General features: G+C 38.0%; 2 protein-coding genes and 1 long non-coding RNA gene across 4 annotated transcripts; 1 reads left to right on the top strand and 2 right to left on the bottom strand.

Moving 5' to 3' along the window:
* Positions 1 to 692: 692 nt before the first annotated feature.
* Positions 693 to 5,840, bottom strand: LOC126376768 (uncharacterized). 2 transcript variants are annotated; one of them, XR_007567748.1, is made up of 6 exons: positions 5,269 to 5,840; positions 4,507 to 4,617; positions 4,257 to 4,343; positions 4,002 to 4,079; positions 3,029 to 3,217; positions 693 to 1,567 (listed from the first exon to the last, which is right to left on the bottom strand). It is a non-coding gene; the product is annotated as an uncharacterized LOC126376768 (long non-coding RNA). The 2 variants fall into 2 exon arrangements; XR_007567749.1 differs by lacking the exon at positions 693 to 1,567 and having other exon boundaries at positions 2,194 to 3,217; positions 5,551 to 5,831.
* Positions 5,841 to 6,273: 433 nt separating this feature from the next.
* LOC126376677 (proteasome subunit beta type-5) lies at positions 6,274 to 11,241 on the top strand. Its single transcript, XM_050024227.1, has 6 exons — positions 6,274 to 6,490; positions 6,569 to 6,670; positions 7,666 to 7,765; positions 8,553 to 8,746; positions 9,996 to 10,134; positions 11,015 to 11,241. Exons 1-6 carry the CDS (start codon positions 6,347 to 6,349, stop codon positions 11,182 to 11,184), a joined length of 849 nt encoding a protein of 282 aa, XP_049880184.1. The 5' UTR covers positions 6,274 to 6,346; the 3' UTR covers positions 11,185 to 11,241.
* Positions 11,230 to 20,248, bottom strand: LOC126376656 (probable enoyl-CoA hydratase). Its single transcript, XM_050024201.1, has 7 exons — positions 20,030 to 20,248; positions 19,392 to 19,624; positions 16,982 to 17,132; positions 15,661 to 15,810; positions 14,168 to 14,295; positions 13,861 to 13,930; positions 11,230 to 12,510 (listed from the first exon to the last, which is right to left on the bottom strand). The coding sequence occupies exons 1-7, from the start codon at positions 20,175 to 20,177 to the stop codon at positions 12,392 to 12,394; spliced, it is 999 nt and encodes a 332-aa protein (XP_049880158.1). The 5' UTR covers positions 20,178 to 20,248; the 3' UTR covers positions 11,230 to 12,391.
* Positions 20,249 to 21,138: the final 890 nt, after the last annotated feature.

The raw sequence follows: 21,138 nt of genomic DNA, 5'->3' as shown, positions 1-21,138 counted from the left end.
GGGTCAGCGCGGCTGCTTTGTTCCTCAGTACGCTTTGAGAATTCGTAGAGTCAACTTGCGTTTACTACAAATCTGTGGTGAGTTGAAATACCCACAATTTACCTACTGTCCATTTAGTAATTATATTATCGAACGATTTCCGCTCGACGCCTCAGGGCTCAGCGACGACTCAAGGAGTCCTCACTCCTTTACAACTGCCGTACGGCACGTTTATGGTTCGACCTATGGTCGGCTTAGTGATCGTCGTATCACTAAGCCGACGTCGTATTAATGACTCGTCGTCGTATCACTAAGCCGACGTCGTATTAATGACTCGTCGTCGTATCACTAAGCCGACGTCGTATTAATGACTCGTCGTCGTATCACTAAGCCGACGTCGTATTAATAACTCGTCGTCGTATCACTAAGCCGACGTCGTATTAATAACTCGTTGTGTCACTAAGCTGACGTCGTATTAATAACTCGACACGTCGCATAAAGGACTCGACATCGCATCAACAAGTCGATTTCGTATTATCGATTTCACGTCGACTACGACGCACTATCAAGTCGTATCGACTTACCATATACGTGGGCTTTCAGATCATGGCGGAGCAAACGACTATGGGTCAACTTGCCGCGGTTCCATGCGAAGATGAGGCAAAATTTTATGACCATGAAATTTCAAGATCGTTATTTCGCGAGCCAAAAGTAAATCGAAGAAAATGTGATATCGATTTTGATATGAAACTGTCTATTTTGTTGCGTGAACTGCATGCAAAAAAAAATTAACACCATGCAATATCTTAGGAAGATAGTGTTTTCGCGGCTGAAACGTATTGCATGATTATTATTTTAATGTAAGAATATTACCAGAGTCACTTTTAAGTTTACTTTTGTAGTTCAAAAATATCCATTAATAAACCGTTCATTATTATGTGTGATTTTATTTTCTTTGCCCCATTCATAGACTATTATTTATTATATTGTATTGTTTCTTATTATGTATTGGCTAACCTAACAGCGTATTTGTTGTTTCGTGTTTAATGACAATAAATGATTTGGTATTGGTCATTATGCGTATTGTTAGTTTTGCTAATGCGTCATTATGCGTTTTGGACGTTTTGCGTGTATGTCTAAATTCGAATTTTCCGTTAGTCATTATACGTATACGTCTTTTCACGTACGCGTCATTTTGCGTTTTAGTAGAAATGCTAATAGGTCAATATGCGAATGTGTCATATTGCGAAAAAAACCATTGTATTATTGGTCATTGTGCGTCAAAAGGGACTGCCCGAAGACAGATAAAGGGCTTGACTTAAACGAGTCTTTTGAATCGGTTCTAGACAGTATTAATTCGGACGAAGAAATGGAAACAGGCTCGTACTCCGCTGAATCGATAACTAAACGAAGTATAACTTCCAACAGTCGGGAATCCGTTCTTCGTGATCAGATTGCGGAAGCTCAGAGACAGCTTGCAGCCCTCCAAAGTGGAGAGGACATAGATGATGATACAAGGGAGGCCTATACCTTTGCGCCCTTTACCATCGAGAAGGAGCCGAAGATCGCGAGGGCTGATCCAGGCCTCCTGAAACAAGATATAGAAAGCCTCTTTATTACAACAAGGGGAGCAGTAAAGAGCGCTTCACGATCCATAATTGCAGGCTGGATTAGAACCCTATTTAAAGAGGCAGGTATAAGTGCATCTGCGGGTAGTTTCAGAGCTGCAGTATCATCGGACATGTGGTCAAGTAACCGTTTCAATATCGAAGAGGTTTTAAAGAGAGGCAACTGGCGAAGCAGAAATACATTCATAAATTATTACTTTAAGGAAGTGCCAAAACAACCACGCGTTGTGAGCAATGCACTAGTTGATTCATTTATAGCTGTATAACCATTTATATTGATTAAGTAATTATAAATTATGAGAAACAGTACTTAATATACTTTTGTTTGCACATGGTTAAAAATTAGTATTATTCAATCCCTTTTATCAAATCACAGTACGCACAGTTGGTCAGCGCCGGCAGAAAGTAAACACGTCTTAACAGTGGTTCAAGCGGAGGCTCGAACACCTAAATAGACCCGTTTTTCCCCCGAAGGGTATAAAACGGATATTTAGGTTTCAGCCAAAGCTTGAACCACCACTTAATGCCTTGCCGGCTTAAGGTACTGAGGAACAGAGCAGCCGCGCTGACCCACATACACGAAGAAAGAGACAGTAGCACCGCTAGAGTGGGAAGATGGTAAAAAGCTGAAGTTAGCTACGAATTATTCAGGCGTTATCTCAACGGTGGTTCAAGCTTCGGCTGAAACCTAAATATCCGTTTTATACCCTTCGGGGGAAAAACGGTTCTATTTATGGTAATATTAACTGATTATAACTGGGTATATCACCACGAGAACAAATGTCCAAAGAACTCAACAGAAGAGTAACGAACAGTTGGGCACGCTACTGGTCCCTCAAAGAGATAATGAAAAGCCCTTCATATCCAGTCTCCCAAAAAAGGAAAGTCTTCAACATGTGCATACTCCCAGTACTCACATACGGTTGCCAAACATGGTCTCTTACAAAGAAAGAAAGCAACAAGCTAAAGGTCTGCCAGAATGGGATGGAAAGGAGTATGCTGAGCTTGAGACTGCGAGACAGGTGGACCATGTCGAAAATAAGGGGGATTACAAAAGTCGCAGACGTAACCAAAACAGCGAGAAGATTGAAGTGGCGGTGGACCGGACACATGATGAGGTCTAAAACTAACAAATGGACAAAAGACATCACGGAATGGTACCCCAGAGACGGCAAAAGGCGAAGAGGGAGGCCAATCAAAAGATGGGAGGATGACCTACCTAAGGGGTGGAGACGATACACACAAAGTAGAGCAAATTGGCGCTTGATGGAGGAGGCCTATGTCTCAGGACAGCCCGATTAGAATAAGTAATACATATAATAAACCTATGTAAAGTAGAACTGTACATCGGTGAATAAAGGCTATTTTTATTTTTATTTATTTATTTTATATAACTGGGTATGTTACTAATATTTACGTACGTTTTATTATAGAGTTAGTTAACAAGAAGAAGTCATATCCCTCGTGACTCTTCTGAATGCATTGTCATTATTTAGTTTCTCTGCATTTTGTAATCTGGTACGAAAGTTCTTGTGTTTGTGAGCCTGTTAAGAATTTAAATTCCGCTCGATATCGCCAGTCCGACGGTGACCATCTTTTAACCTTTGTGGCTGCAAAACAAAAACACAAAATTAGTACTTGCACTAATGTACATGATGTATTATACAATTGAGCTTTGTTAGTTATCTCTAGGGTTGCCATCTCTAATGTGGAAAACAGGACAAGACGCGTGAAAACCCCGGATTTTAGAGTCCGAAAGTCAGACATGTCAACACGATCTTTTAAACATATTCAGTGTAATAATAAAACAGTTGAAAATGTCATAAATCACCTTTTTTATTCATTCATTATTTTAACAAAACAGTATCATATTACAATTTGTTACAAATTGTTTATATAAATCAGCTTTTTTTCATTTCATTTCATCGAAATATACTTGATTGTGAACATACTTGGTTCGTCAGTTGATCGTGTGCGTGCAAGTCTCGCGGGCGGCCCAAAGCTTTTTATTTATTTTTCAAAACCCAGTCTACAAATGAAACCTTCCCCGGATGCTCCCCAGATGCCCTCTAAACTAGGACAAATCCAGGGAAACCCGGACGGATGGCAACCCTACTCATCACTTACACTCGAGGCTGGATTTTAGCCCAAGTTGGGGGGCTAAAATGATATTGCAATTTGACATTTGCGCATATAAAAGTAAGTGCACAATGCAAACAAATGTCAAATTGCAATATTACTTTTTAGATGAATTGCTTTGATGTGGCCATTTTAACCCCCCAGTAAGCGAGAGCGTGTGGAAGCAAAAGAGTAAAGTAATGACCAACACTCAGGCGTTTCATACGACGTTTTTATTTATTATTCTAAAAAATAATGGTTATAAGTTAAGCTTACCTTGCAAGGTGGGCCATCCTTTGGCCTTTGTATATTTCTGCTTGCTGTAGTTATGTTCTTGAAATATAGTTGGTACATCTAAAACAAAATATTTTTTTTTTAATATATTTTTTTTATACTGGGACCCAAGCTAGGACTCTGTATCATGCAGAACGGGATTAGCCTAAGAGGCCAACTGATTACTTATAACTTGGCACACGATGTTAATGTAATTAATCCATGTGAGAAATAATTTATGTATGTATTATTATGTACCTGTCACATTTCGTTCAGAAGAGAGTGATTTAATGGTGTCCAATTCAGCAACTGCAGATGTCGCATGTATAAGTTAACCTGGCAGATCTGAAAAAAATAGATACCCATTAGTATTGCATGACAACAACCTGTGTAACAACTCTGCATTTGCGCAATACTAACAAAAGTGAAATAGCAATATTGATCTACTTAGATAAATTGCTTTGTGACCGTTTCAGACCCACAGTAGGTATATCTTTTTTTCACTAACCTATATTGTTCTGTGGTGTTAAAGTTTGAAGCTTCAAATATGATGTCTTCTTTTTTGATATAGATGGTTGAGCGGCATCCACAAACATTGTTAAGACTTTGGCAGGACAATCTGGAAATTATATGGCTAATTATAATATTTATCTTAGTGAGACCTTACTATATCATTCTGGGCCTAGGTCACCCTTTTTTTTAATATGCAGGTCAAAAAAAATAAAACATGTTAAGTAAATTACCCACACTTCACAAGAGCTTTTTGTTATACCAATGTGATACCTAGGTGATGAGTCGATAGTTGACTGTTAGTGGTAATTGCACTTAAGATAAATGAATAACTAATTGATGCAAGTCCACTACTTGGAATCAAACAGCACTTCGGAATCAAACAGACCATGGTGAGTTTCATATTGTTAACAGTAAAGACCATCTATCAATTTTAAGTAAAATCCAGAGACAACCCCTATGAAATGTGAAATGATGTGGCCTTAAAATGGCAAAAATTTGGCTCTTCTGAAACACTACACTGCAACAACTATTTACTGCAACAAGGTTTTCATCTGTTTCTCTAGGCGCTAACTACTGCATGTGCTGAGTGAGATTTGTCAATCGCGTGATTCTACGGTACTTATAGCTGACTTGCTTCATATCTTCTTCTTACTTATACAACGTGACCCTTAATTACCGGGTAGTAATCATTTTTCTATCTCTTGATGATGAGATAACCTAAAATCCATCGACTTGGAAAATATAAAGAGGAACTTACCAAGTGGTGGGTATCCTAAATAAGATCCTAAAGGACGTTTAGGCATTGTGATTATATTATAAACATAAATAAAAAAAACACAGCGTCTCCGTCGCAAAGCGTTCAATATCGCAACGTTACGGCAAACACCAAACACTACACAAATACAAATAACGTCTCTGTCGTAAAGCGTCCAATATTGCACAATGTGGAGGAACTGTATGTTACACGTAAAATATACAAATGAGGCAAAATCACACGGAAAATTGAAGAAAACATGCAAAGTTTACATACAATACATACATAGCGTGGACGTGGACTGATACTTTTTTTTGCCCATTTGTGGGTCAGGCTAAGATCATAAGACCATGCTGCCTAGGTGGACTGATGCTCTTAATAAAAACAATGTCACCAACTTGTAGCGGTACAGTTTTTGCCCCATAGTTTTGCCCGCTCACGTTTTTGTACCAGTTCACTTATATATTCATCCTTTAACCTTTTCCGTAAGTCTTCGCGTAAATTCTGACAATAACGATACCGAATATTTATGGCCTTTTTATCAACTTCATCAAAGTCAGTTGTATGATGAAACTGTGAGAAAAGGAAATTGGTCCTTGCAAAGACCAAGTATTTGGCCCTTGAGATGACAACTTACTTTGGAAAAGCCTCAAAATCAAAAAATGCATATATGTATGAAAGTGTGCAACCCCTGCTCGGGACTAGGTATGGAGCATAGAGATAGGAAATGTCTATGGTATGGAGGGAGTCCCGGGCTTTATTATTATTATTAAGAAATATATTATGATTGCCAGGTTGTCTTAAGATCACTAATGGCTCTGGCCACCCTATTGGGTATTACGAGCGTGAATTTATATATTTTAGTGCTCTATGAAGTTAAAGTGAAATGCTTCTTTTTGGCTTCTTTACTCTTTTTTTAAATGTTTGTTAGTCATCATGATACTGCTTGAAAACCATGCCAAAAATAGTTCTAATTGCAAGCTTGCAACACTGTGATATTTGTCAAACTTTGACAAGTTCAATCGGCGTTTTTCGTTTTCGCTTGTCATTCAACAAAAGTTTTCAATATTAACATTTTACAATGGCTTTAGTGGATTTTTGTCATTTGAACGAGAAAATTAACATTCGTCCCGGTGACTCCCTTGCTTCCTTTCAGAATGACGTGATTGGATACAGCCAGAACTTTGTAAACAGCGCTCAGTTAGCTGTTCCACCGTTCGCAAATGTAAGGTTACTTTTGAGTATAATCTGCGGCAGTTTCCTCAAATAATCGGTTTGATTATCATGTTTTGTCTATTTACAGCCTGCAGAAACCTTGGCACAGTTCAATAGGAAAGATGAGACTGGGAAAGATATCAAAATCCAGTTCGACCATGGTACCACTACTTTAGGATTCCGCTATCAGGTGAGTGAACCACAGACACACACATTTGGATATATAAAACGGTTTATAAAGTGTTTATTTGTTTACTGCTCATGTTAAGTCATGATAAAATATGTCAGTTCTTAGTGAAATATTGCTTAGTCATCTCTTTCATCACAATGAGGCACACTCTTGTCGATGTAGCATTCTCCATGCTACTTTCTAGAGAAAAATAGTGCAGTGGTTCCCCTCTTGCCTTCCGTCCCGCAGTACTCATCATCATCAGTCACTTCTTTACAAAGCTGTAAAAGTTAAAAAAATCTTTTGTTACAGTCTGACTTAACTTATTGTACAGTATAAATATTTTTTTTATATATTAAAAGTGCAAAATCATGTAATAGAGGTGATGTAGATGTTGAAACAATTAATTCCTATTTATTTATTTATTATTATTATTTGTTTATGAGTAGATCAGATTAGAAAATAAGGCTCTATTAGCTTGAATTCTGAACAATAAGAATAAAATTATCTAAAGAGTTGCTGTTAAATATTTCCTTTTTTTATTTATTTATATCAAGCAACAGACTACCAAAAAATTTAAAAAAATCCTATAAATATATACCTTAGCTTTTTTTTCCCAGTTCTTTTTATCTGCAATCAGTCGCAAGACTTTTATCAGATTTGATGCATTATTATTGATTTGTTAGAAGTAAAGCAACCAATGTCACTATCTTTCGTTATTTTTAGTGCCCAAGAACATCCATTCTCTTGAGCCTCATTGTGCTGCTGGTTTCCAAAGAGCATGGTTGCTAAATACCTTAAAGGCTAATAAAACCTTAGCCTAAAAAACATATTGTATTTTTTATATTAGCTAGTCCTACTCATCGTACCATCTTTTTATGTCTTGTTATTTTGTTTTTTTTTTTTGTGATCTAGATCAGGAGTGGAAGCAAGGGAAAGAGGCCTTTGCGCTGCAGTGGGATGATGTAGAGTAGGAGTAGTGGGCTACCCACTCTATCATCTGATGTATGTTGCAGGGTGGAGTACTTCTGGCTGTGGACTCCAGGGCCACGGGCGGCCAGTTCATCGGTTCACAGTCCATGAAGAAGATTGTGGAGATCAACAACTATTTGCTTGGTAAAATGATATTTTATTCTCTTTATTACCGAGATATTATACATGGTGGGCATAGAATGTAGGGTGCATATTATAGTTGTGTGGAAAACTTTGAAGGGCTGTCACTTTTGACTTATTATAGGTATCCAGTTTTAATTATCATTAAAGTTGTGTTATTAAAAGTATATTTTCATACAATAATAATAAATCAAAGGAGTCCCCATACAAGGAAATAAAAATGGTGTTTTTTTTTTTCAATATTTTTAATAGTCACTAATACTTAGTTCAGTACTATGTATGCACTTACGTTCGTACGTACTTAGCTCTTTAATGTTGCGCCACTGACTGACTACCTCAATTGGGAATATACTTGTAGGATTATTTTTTTTCCTGTATCTAAACGTTGCCTGGATAGAATGCTGCAAGAGCAATAAGGCCACCCGTTCTGCATTTCTTTTTGTGTAATAAAGTCCGGTGGGTGTGTCCATAATAAAGTAGGTATATATATTTATTGTTAACAAAAAACAAAACAAATACTTTATTGCACACACAGGAAATAATAAATTACAAACAAAAAAGAAATAGGTATGTAGAACAGGACAATAGGCGACCTTATCACTAAGCAGAAATCATCTTAAACCGAAATAAAGATTTTATCTATCTATCAATCTGTTGCAGGCAATGTGTTAATTTTTATTAATATAAATTAACTCCTCCTCCGTTTGATTGAGGGAAGGCTTGTGCCCGGCTGTGGGTCGTATAGAGGCTGTTTATGTGTTATGTATGAAATAACCGATGTTGCGTCCAGGTACGCTGGCGGGCGGCGCGGCCGACTGCGTGTACTGGGATCGCGTGCTCGCCAAGCAGTGCCGGCTGTACGAGCTGCGCAACAGGGAGCGGATCTCCGTCGCCGCAGCCAGCAAGCTGATGGCCAACATGGTGTACAACTACAAGGGTATGGGCCTCAGCATGGGGATGATGCTCGCCGGCTACGATAAACGGGTAAGACATAAATGAATGCAATAATATTCTTATATAGGATGATAAATATAAATTTTATCACTGACTTCTACCGTGTGGGTTGTGAGGTGGAGTACCAACCTCATCAACCCTGGTGTCAGGGTTACTATTGAGCCGCCACAGTAACTGCTGCTGCTGTGGGTTACTGACTAATAATTAACATGTTCCAATATGTTGATGATCCATGCTCTGGAAGGCACGTTAAGCCGTTGGTCCCGGTTATTTACTGATGTGAGTATCCGTTACATGAGTGAGTAAGTAAGTAAATAATCGATTATACGGCAACACTACAGGGTCTGCACTGCGCCGATTATATCAAGCTTATTATTTATTCGTAAATCAAGGGTAAACAATACAATGCAGCGATCGCTATCTACGTAGATTGACGACGAACTGTATTCCATAAGAAAACTAGGTATGTTCAAAACTGACAGTCAACATTTCAAGGTTAGCCCAGCTGACGTCATCCCACCCTGTGTTGCTATTTCGTAATAAATAAATTACCCACGACTAATTTTTTATTAAATATAAAATTTGACGGAAATTTTGAACTTTTAGTAAAAGATTTACTTACAGTGTTAATAATGTTTGTATAATAATATGTGACAAGTAATAGTAATTAAATATGTTAGTCAGTAATTCACTTGATTTTCAATAATACAACTTACGTCCTTGGAATGTTGGAGATACCAATTTAATGGTAACGCTTACGTCATCAATGGGTTTGCAATGGCGGCTTGTCATTGGATTGAGCATACCTAGTCTTCTTATACCATGATGTTTATATAATTAGCGCCGCGCGCGGGTGCCATGTCGCGAGGGCAGGAGACACCTACTAATTTATAACTGTAATTTTCACACCCGCCGAAAAAGAAAGTATAGCTAAGCGAGCTTTTGGCGCGTTTTTGTATGACGCGCTGTATCTTCGGTAGTAATATGTCCTCGAGTTTAGGTGTTTAACCTCTCATCTACTGATATAAGAGGCACAATAGTTTTTACATTGTGTCTGGCCATGATCAGTGTTTCCCGCATTCGAAGGGTTAATTTATTTATTTATTAAAAATAAGTACAGTACTTAATACATTTTTTTTACAATTGACGGTGCAACAAAAACCAACTTTGGTTTGTCCGTACACCGACATTCACCATCGTCGCTTCCAATTTGCAATATAATATCATGCTTGAACAAATAATATAATAATTATAATAATAATTATATATTCTTACTCAGGGCGCCCAGCTGTACTATGTAGACAACGACGGTACGCGCACTCCGGGCAAGGTGTTCTCAGTGGGCTCCGGGTCAGTGTACGCCTTCGGAGTGCTCGACTCCGGCTACAGCTGGGACCTCACTGACGAGGAGGCTCAGGGTATGTATTTTTTTTTGTTTTAATTTTTAACGAGGCTTTGACACACTCACACACACCACATACACAAAACTTTTATTGTTTTTGTTCTTGTCTTTTATTTTTAGTGTTTTGTTTAAATTTCTATGGCATTAAAATGTTTCGTTGTAAATAATCATAAACACTGGAAGAGCAGAGTTTTTCCTGACAGGCAATTTGTTGCTTAAAAGGAAACTCCAATAAACTAATGTACGACTGAATTAATAGATATACATTTTGTTTGTTTGAACACCCTGAGTGGTCATGTCAGCCTTATAGGTGCCTTTGTGTCCCTAACCATTAGGCAAAGGATTGGTCAACCAAATAATATGAACTAAAACTCAGGGTATGTTGGCAATTATAAATGTGCCACAGATTATACATAAATTACTCTCTTTTACCGCTCCATCCACATTTTTATTCTATGGCTATAGTACTGATATATCCGCCTATTAATTAATGCTTAACCACTATCAGGAACAGCCTCCGTGGTCTAGTGGTTAGAGCATTGCGCTCACGATCTGGTCCGGGTTCGATTCCCGATGATGACATTGTCGAAATCACTTTGTTAGACTCTCCTTTGAGTCCTTTGTTTGGTAAGGACATTGCAGGGTTGAATTACGAAATTTTTTTTTGTTCGAAAAAGTAAGATGATTCCGGAGGCACGTTAAGCTGTTGGTCCTGACTATTAGCCGTAAAACAACTCCACTAACCCACAGTGGAGCTGCGTGGTGGAGTATGCTCCATACCTCCTGCGGTAGATTTAGGGGTGGCTTGTGCCAGCAGTGGGATGGATGGCAGCTTATGTAAACACTATGCTTATGTATGTTTCTTGCAAACTGATTTGTTTGTCATATATTGTCAGAGCTGGGTCGGCGCGCGATCTACCACGCGACGCACCGCGACGCGTACTCCGGCGGCATCATCCGCGTGTACCACATCAACGAGCAGGGCTGGGTCAACATCTCCAACCAGGACTGCAGCGACCTGCACTACAAGTACCAGGCGGAGCGTGGGGTCACTGACGAGTACTAGGCTAGGGGGTAGGGTTATAAAGACTTTTTTGTAATAATAAATGTGTAACTTTAAAAAGAGTTTTATTTTCATATTAATTTGGATTAAGTGGCAACACCACTGTAACGAGTAGCGGTAGGATTATACCCTATTTAAGTAGGCTGATTAGATTGACATATCTTTTGTCTCTTTGGTACTAAGCTGCATACCGTGAGTGCGAAAGAGATAGTGTTACCGAATAATCGATTATGGACCCCCTAAATAATTCAAATTATTGCAATTATATTGGAATAATCGATTATATGCAGGTATTGGTTAAGATAATATTGTTCACACAGATTATGCAACAATAACCTCGATACATTCGATTATTGCAACGTAATCGATTCTACAATCAATTTATTGACTATAATCTAATAATTGTTAGATATAAACGATTATATCGATACTATCGTTTGTAGAACAATTGCAATACTATTGATAGTCATATCAATATTTAGATTACTTAGGGGCTTAGAAAATAATATATACAGTCGATTATCGGGTAACACTAGAAAGATACTTATCTATCGTCTCTTTCGTACTAGGCTGTATACCGTTAGTGCGAAAGAGATATCTCTCGACTCTTTCGCACTGGGCGAGGTTCACTTGGTACTCTAATCTGCTGTCAGTGTAATCACGCCAAATTAAATAGGATATTGATTTTTAGGGTTACTAGTGTAAAAAATATTTTCTAGTTTAGAAATAGCAAATACGAATATTCTAAAACAAATGACTGCAAATTTCGCCACTAACCAAGCTAAGTAGGAGCACACCCGGACACTTCATACAAACAACCTCGTTTTACACAGACACTACACATTGACATTATCAACACGCGCAACTGTGCGTGACGTCCGACACCATATGATTCAAGAAACTATGTTCGAGGGGGGTGAGGTAAACTTAGTTCAGGCGCTGGTGGGAGGGGAGTTGCCGTTCTGTACGTAGTATTATTCCTTATTCTATGGTAGGACACAATACATAAAACAGAACGGAACGTCGCCTGGAAACTTCCCCATTTTGCCAAAACGCCAATAGAGGGGACCCTCAAAACTTTCAGTTTTTGAGATAACACGATTTTGTAATCCCCGTGGGATATAAAGTTAATAACAATACATTAGTAGACTAGATTAACATGTCTATTTATTATTTATTTATAACTTAAAACTTAATACTTGGCAAATGATTAACGCTTGTCATCCTTTTTCTCCTCGATGATGGTGATCTCCTCCACGGATTCCTCTAGCTCCCAGTCTTTGAGTGGCACCTCTGTCAGTTTGTAGAATTTACCGTGCTTCCCGATGCCTGAGGAGAAAATACACATCAAAAAATTTTAATTGACGTGTGTTCCATAAATCTTATGCCTGTCGATTACCCGTCCCTTTCTTTTTCGGCGGATAAGAAAACGACAGATATAACTTAAAATAAAATTAGATGGCGTCTGCAGGAATTATCACCAATGTCACTACTCATTCGCCAGTTCGGCGCCTAAACGCGCACTGTGGCAAAGTACCGTCAACGTCGCTATATTAACAGTAACTTTGCGGCCCACTTTTTGAGCGCTGATGGTAAATCTACGTTAGTAGTTAATCTATTCTTTATCCGTTAGGTATACTATGGTATTTAATTTTCGATTTTGGCAGACACCAAACCAACTTAATTTCAATATAATAATAATAAAACACTTTATTGCACACAAATTTACAAAACATTTACAGTCCAATAGTTTTTTTTTTTCATTAAGATCATCTTTAAATTTATTTTTACAAAATAAGAATGCGTTTTTTTTTTTATTTTATTGGCGGCCATGATTGAGCTTCGTGTGACGTCACATTTCACAAAATAAACAAAAACTGTCAGGTTTCAAGTGATAGATCGACAGTTTCTTTGTTTGTTGAACTATGACGTCACTGGGCAAAATGTAATGTGACCAACCGTTTTAGCGCGTTTAAAATAATTGGAGAAAAATGTGTTTTTTTTTCTATTATATAAAGTTTTTCGAGAAAATATTTAAAGAAGTATAAAATAAGCGTCTATATTTTATAAAATACTTATCCGAAAACCGTCAAGTAGCCAATCATAATTCATTTATTTATAATTTAACGTTTCTATCTATCTGACTTGCCCTTAACTCGAGTGTAAGATAACACTATTTTTATTATCTGTTTCACACCAGAAGTGAGACAAAAATCAAATACATAAAGTTCTGTCACCCTACGGTTGCCTGGAAAAAATGCTGTTTAGCAATAAGGCCGCCTGTTGTGCTTGTATTATACGTTTGTACATGTCCTGTGTTTATGACTAAGTGCAATGAAGAATTATTGATTGATTGATATATCATTGCAGGACGGAAGGGGTAAGTCACAGGGACTGTAACCTGGAACCTGACAGAGGGCAGCAGTAACTGTCAGTACTATTCAGAGGCGAAGGACAGGATTCCTAGTATGGCTTTGTACTAGACTTCTTTGGGCGCCATCCCACTTGCGTCAGACAGAGTACTGCGGGGCGGAAGGCAAGTGGGAAACCACTGCCCTATTTTTCCCTAAAAAAGTAGCATGGAAAATGCTGCACCGACAAGAGCGTTGCTCTTAAATTGATGATGATGGATATATCATTATATTATAATATTAAGGCGTCGTTATAATGCTCACTCACCTCCCTGGAACTTCTTCACACCCTCTTTCATGTCCTCAATGGCGTTGCCGAGGAGGCTCTCCATCACCGCCTTGAATCATACCAAAATTATTTATATGTGATACAAAGGTAAACAAGGTCAATAAGGGGTGACATTGGCGGCTCTAGGAAAATATGTAGGTGGTGCGAGCCCTCAAAGTGGCACCCTTCAGCCCCATAAAATAAAAATAAATGTTGTTTACATCTACCTGATGAACCAAGGTGAATTGGTTGATTTTGCAAAAAAATGACACCTTGATGATGATGATGAAATACAGTTTATGCTCACCTCGTCCCGCATGCTGTCCTCAGAGTTGGGGTTCAGAGTAGAGTTCACGGCAGCCAACTTGTCCATTATCAGGGCGTTTTGGGGGAATTTTACTAGGGACTTCGCTAGCTTTATCGCTTCGCCTAGTGCTGGAAGGGAAAAAAATATAGTTTTTTTTTTATATTTTTCATTATATCCTTAATCTAAATAAATGGTTTGAATGATGCCGTTAAACCACAGAGGTTTGTCGCGGCACCCATTCGTCGCATTAAAACAGAAAAAATAATAATAATATAAAAATACAGAAAACGTTGAAAGGAATCATATCGATCGCAGATTATCGATTGATATTGTTGCAGGATTTGTTGTGAAACATTACATCATATCCAACAAATTCAAATTCAAAAATATCTTCATTCAGTAGGTAACATAGTTACACTTTGAATTGAATTTGAACATCATAGTTAAGAAATGTCAATCCCATCGGCATATTACTTGACCAGTAGATATTTTCTTTTCCGGTTTATGATAGAGGTGAATGAGAGACTTTCCAATCGACGTTCCCCAAACACACGATAGATGGCGTTGTTCAGTTTTAACGTGATAATTACCTATTTTCTCATTGCTGGGGTACATAATTATTCAAAAATGTTATGCAAGTTAAGCATATATAAAACGAATTGTTGATATTTGTCTCACATTATGTAAAAAAATAAAATAAAAGTGTTTATTACATACATACATACATAAACTCACGCCCGTAATCCCTAATGGGGTGGGCAGAGCCACAAGTACTCAAAGACAACTTGCAGCCACTGTTGATACGAAGTCCTAAGATGAATTATGATGAACCTTATGGTGATAAGGGATCAGCCTATCGCCCATAACATTAGCCCGTCATTTAGAGGACACAATCCCTCTGTCGGTTTTTACGACATGCCCGGGAAGACAAGCAGCTGAACGTGTTCTATGTTTTTTATTTGCTCCCAGAACAGCATAGAAGCAAAAAAAGTGTTTATTTCTCGTTTTAATCAACATAAAGTTATGAGGCAACCCCAGGAAGCAAGGTTAATGCTTGAGTTCCCCAACTCAAGCATTAACCTTGCATTTAATAGTATAGAATAGTGTTGCTCTTTATTTTGACCAAAATAATAATGGGTGGAAGTTGTAATTGTACCTTGGTGTAATAAAAAGAGTTATCACTTACACCCAAAAACAAAGATATAAGATGCATATGTCTGTTATCCATGAAATTAAAAGTTTAAACGAAGAAAAATCCTATCATGCCGATTGCAAAGTCCCTCATTGAAGATGTATGTATCTGTGTATAATAAATCAATATTTTTTTTGTTTGCCAAATGCAGTTTTTTAAAATACCATCCTCAATCCCGAAATAGACCCCGGTATTGTCAATTTAAAATCCCGAAATCCCGGTATCAGAAAAGAGTCGGGATTGAAATCTCTACCATAGTGCTGATTTTTTTTTAAGATTATAAAGTAGAAGTCAGACTCACAAGTGCCAGTGGAGGTGGTCTTGCAGGCCAGCCCCATCTGGTTGGCTTCCACCCCGGAGATCAGCTTGCCTGTCATCAGCAGGGTGAGAGCAGGGGACAGCCCTATGAGCGACGTTAGCCGCCGCGCTCCGTACAACGTCTGTGGAGCTCCTGCAATTATATACCAATTGACATAAATAAATACATTTTAATTCCATTGACAAAGCGCATTTCTCAATGCACCTGATTGTCCAAAAACAAGATGATCCTTCCGAAGGAACGTTAAGCCGTTGGTCCCGGTTACTATACTTACTGATGTAAGTTAGTAGTCGTTCCATGTCAGGGGCCTTTGGCGGCTCAATAGTAACCCTGACACTAGGGGTGATGAGGTTGGTATTCCACCTCACAACCCACACGATAGAAGAGAGAAGAGAGTGCATTGACAATCTAAATCATGGACCTCGTATACCAAATAGACAACCAATGGTGCTAATTCCTGTAAATACCATCTAATTTTATTTTAAGTTATATCTGTCATTTTCTTATCCGCCGAAAAGGAAAGGGACGGGTAATCGACAAGCATAAATTTATGGAACACACGTCAATTTTAAGCACAAATCTAAACCAACCGTCTAAAAAGTCAATAACCCGACACATTAATTTACTCATTCTTCCTAAAATTAAGAGCTGTGAATCATCCGTCCCTTTCCTTTTCGACGGATATGAAAATGACGGATATAACTTAAAATAAATTAGGCGGTGTCTGCAGGAATCGGGGCCAATCTCTGTGTAAAATAGCGCCCGCTGCTTTTCTAGTCACACGCGACGGAGTGTAACGACGATGTACAACCGACATTGCACATTATTTAAACAGCAATAACATCTTAATTTGAGGGACTTATACAGACACCATCTAATTTCATTTTAAGTTATACCTATCAATTTCTTATCCGAAGAAAAAGAAAGGAACGGGCAATCAACAGGCTTAAGTTTATGGAACACATGTCAATTTTAAAAAGAAATCTAAAACAACCGTCCAAAAATTTACATCGGCAATAACCCGACAGAATTAAATAGATGCGAGATGCCTATTTTATTTTCAAATCAAATCAAATATACTTTATTGCACACAACATACAAAACAAACCTGGGTTATTCTTAGTTTTATAATTAACTTGTTGAAAATCATCCGTCCCTTTAGTTTTCGGGGGATAAGAAAATGATGGGTATAATTTAAAATAAAATTAGGAGGAGTCTGCAGTAAACGGGGTATTATATCCTATAACCAAAGGCACCAATGTATATTTATATATTTTTTATAGAGTATGGAGTGTGTACGTACCAAACCGTCGTCCGAGGCACCCTAACACCGCGGTGTCCTCGATGACTCGCAGGTCGCACGCAAGCGCCAGCTCGAAGCCCTCCGCCACCGCGAACCCTGCTACTGCCGCGATCGTCGGCTTGTCGCACAGTGGTCGTCTGCGCAGGCGATTCTGCGTATACAAGTATGGTTAAGGCGCTTATTACATTTGCCAATCCATCCTGCACGGTGCGTCAAGGTCACGAGCAGTCAGGCGATTGGGATTGCGTAGTCTAAGGAGCTCGGTGGCGCAGCGGTAAACGCGCTCGGTCTGCGATTGTTGAAGTTAAGCAACTTTCCCAAAGGCCGGTCATAGGATGGGTGAAAACAAAAAATAAAAGTTTTCATCTCGAGCTCCTCCGTGCTTCGGAAGGCACGTTAAGCCATTGGTCCCGGCTGCATTAGCAGTCGTTAATAACCATCAATCCGCACTGGGCCCGCGTGATGGTTTAAGGCCCGTTCTCCCTATCCATCCATAGGGAAGGCCCGTGCCCCAGCAGTGGGGACTTTAATGGGCTGATGATGATGAGTTTAATATTCAGATTCAAATTAAAAAGTATCTTTATTCAGTAGATAACATAGTTACACTTTGAATATTCATTTTTACATAACGAACGTCTCTACCGACTAAAACTACTGCAGCTTCTCACGACCTGTATAGTTGGGGAAAAGAAGATGTAAGAAAATAGCAGAGGGCATTAGATGTTCTTTAAAAAAAAATTGCTATCTGGTGGGCGTAACCATGGCAATCATACAAGCTACTGTTAAGATATTATAGCTATGTATAATATTGTCCTGCATAAGTTGTTTGTACCATACCATGATTCATAATAGGAAGTTAGTTAGAACCATTAGTGCAGTATACCTGCCAAACTCATTAGCATTCTGGTTCATATCCATCTCCCGCGGCACAGCAACGCAGGTAAACGTCGTATGGATATTGGTCGAAGCCGTCGATATATTATATCGCGCCGCGCACTGCGTAGTAGGTTGCTGTGCCGCGGGGGCAGATCTCTATAAATGCAATCTCATTGGAAATGAGACTTTGGCAATAAATACATGATTAAAACAATGAATGGAACTAAATTCATAAATAATACATTTTAATACATACAAATAATATAAATACATTTTGGCAATAAAAAAAAAATGGAATGTGTATTTGATTGTACTAAAAACGATGGTGGGTATTTTCCTTGTCGCAAATGTTTTTTTAAGATTTTGAGTTTTTACTGCGTAATGTAAATCGAACAACGCGAAACAGTCGCTACTCCTAAATATCTACACGCGACTACATTACACGTGCGTGATACGATGTTGATACCTAGGTAGGTATTTTAGTGGAGTTTTTGTTCTTTTATTTAGATGCTTAGTGGTTCAACATTTAAAATTTTTAAAACAGCTGATAATGATGATGATTTATTATTTTTATATGTAGATAACTGGTTCAGAAAACTACTGCCAAAGACCTCCACTCTTTGCTTTCCACATGTCATCATCATCATCAGCCCATTAACGTCCCCACTGCTGGGGCACGGGCCTTCCCTATGGATGGATAGGGAGAACGGGCCTTAAACCACCACGCGGGCCCAGTGCGGATTGGTGGTTATTAACGACTGCTAATGCAGCCGGAACCAACGGCTTAACGTGCCTTCCGAAGCACGGAGGAGCTCGAGATGAAAACTTTTTTTTTGTGGTCACCCATCCTATAACCGGCCTTTGCGAAAGTTGCTTAACTTCAACAATCGCAGACCGTGCGCGATTACCGCTGCGCCACCCGTGCGCGATTACCGCTGCGCCACCGAGCCCCTCCTTTCCTTTCCACATGTATCTACATTTAATAAACTGAATAAAAAATAATTCAATATGATATCTGGAGAGCTGACCCCAAATGGAATGGGATAAAGCTGGGCTAGTGTTGCCTGATATACAACTGAACTCTACTCTTGATTATTTTTGAACCCCTTAAATAATCTAAATATTGATATGCCTATTGATAGTATTGAAAACTCTACAATTATCTCAATTATAATCTAATAATTGCTAGATATAATCAATTAGGTATATTGGTTCTATCGATTGTAAAATAATTGCAATACTAGAGGTGAGGTACTATTTAGAGGGAAATAGTTGATTAATAGATAATCGATTATTCGGCAATACTAAGTTAGGCTAATGATGATGAAATAAAACTAAGACACCTGAAATTTGGTGCTAGGGAATGAATATGGTACTTAATAGATACCGAAAACAATGAAACATTTGTGGATTTATGGTTTATTCTTGTTTTCAGTTCCTTTTTGACAAAGCCTGATTTAATGTTGTTTTTTTTTTTGCTTAAATATAAGAATAAACATATTATAGATACCTTAATTCATATTAGTATCCTTACCGCTGCATCTTTGAGTACATTGTAGCCCTTAGTACCCATCTCATCCATGTCGAAGCCAGAAGAGAAAGTGCCTCCTTCCCCATTGATAACAAGAACTTTGGCCTGTTGGTCCTTATCAAATGACTCTATCGCCGCCTCAATCTCACGTAGTGTGGCTTCGTCCAGGCTGTTACGTTTCTGCTGACGGTCAATGTTCAGTGTTGTGATTCCACCGTACTTCTCTACAATTATATCTGTAAGTAGAATTAAGTTTTTAAAAGATTTTTTTCTTTAAATATTTTTTTTAATACCTACACATTTCTTCTAGTTGATATCAACGAAAAAGCAGGTAGTTTGTGTTGCTTGCGCCACGTTTTATGCAAGAGGATATTGGAGGCACTTGGTGAAATGGGAGATGGTGCTTATACAAAAATCGTGTATTACAAACATTTGGATATTACGGTCAATTCCGGAAAGAAATACCAGAAAGCAAAGCTGTGAACGCGGTATAAAAATATATTTAGGCACAGCCTTGTAAAAATACTTAAAATAGAAATTCTTATAGGTAAGTGATTTCCATCTATGGTATCCGATATAACCCATTCGAAGGGAATAAACTAAGAATAATTAGTTATAAACATAAACATAACCTCACATACTTTTTCTGACTTCTTCAATTTTCTTCTCCGCAGCTTCTTCAACTTCTTTCTTCTTGTTCTTAGCATCGTTTGAGCTATATCGTGCAGTGTTGTATCTGGTGCAAGACGCATTAGTAGCAGATACAAGTCTTCTGATTATAACCCGCATTTTATTTATACTTAATTAAAACGAATTATAATAAATAAAAATACACTTTCCCAACCGGCCGTCTTGAAAAACTGAAACCACAGATTAAATTAAAAGACAAATCTGTCAATGTCTAAATTTTTTTTTTTTGGTTTGGTTTTCCCAAAGACCTTGTATAGAATAGACGGATAATATTTTAGAGTGACGATTAAACTATCACAGCTCTCTTTCTTCCCTATGGCGACAATCTCTGTGGAAAAAAGAAACAAACATAGACAAACACCGCTGTCTAGAACGTCAGTGTTTACCGTTTTGAGATGTTGTGGTAGTCAGCTGGATACCAAACCTGCCGTTAGTTTTTTGGTGTTTTGGGACATTATTTTAACTTTTTATATAAACAATCTGTGAAATAGTTATTCATTATGAACCATGGCTTGCGTAGCTATTGGTTGTGAGAGTAGAATGGGTGTTATAATGGAGAACGATCAAACAATGTCTCACCATGGGTAAGTTATCGACCACATAATACATGTTTGTGTGCAAGAAATACATTACCTGGTCTGGTTTTTGTAAAGTTTATTGAGCCCTAAACACGATGCAGACGCATATTTTCAGCAAAGCCGTCCCATTTGTACAAATAATTGATTTCACATTTTACGTTAATCAGCTTTGACAGATCATGTACCCAAAGTATTATAAGTAGTGTTGTCCTTTGATGTCGATAACATAATATTATGTTTTAATGTATCATCTACATGTGTTATTCTATTCTCGTTTAATTTATTTTTCGACCTGTTTCCGATTTGTATGAAGATTACATAAATATATTGTATTTTCCAGATTTTCTAAATATCCTAATTTACGAAACCAGAAATTAAGAAACAATTGGATTCAGACCATGAAACGAGATGATTCTCTCTTCTGAAGGACGCCTTCTCCTTATTTAAGCCTGTGCTAATTACATTTCGATGTATCTTGCTTT

The sequence above is a fragment of the Pectinophora gossypiella genome, chromosome 21 (genome assembly GCF_024362695.1).
Source record: "Pectinophora gossypiella chromosome 21, ilPecGoss1.1, whole genome shotgun sequence".
Classification (NCBI taxonomy): Eukaryota; Metazoa; Arthropoda; class Insecta; order Lepidoptera; family Gelechiidae; genus Pectinophora; species Pectinophora gossypiella.
This window is presented reverse-complemented; position numbering and strand designations above follow the sequence as displayed.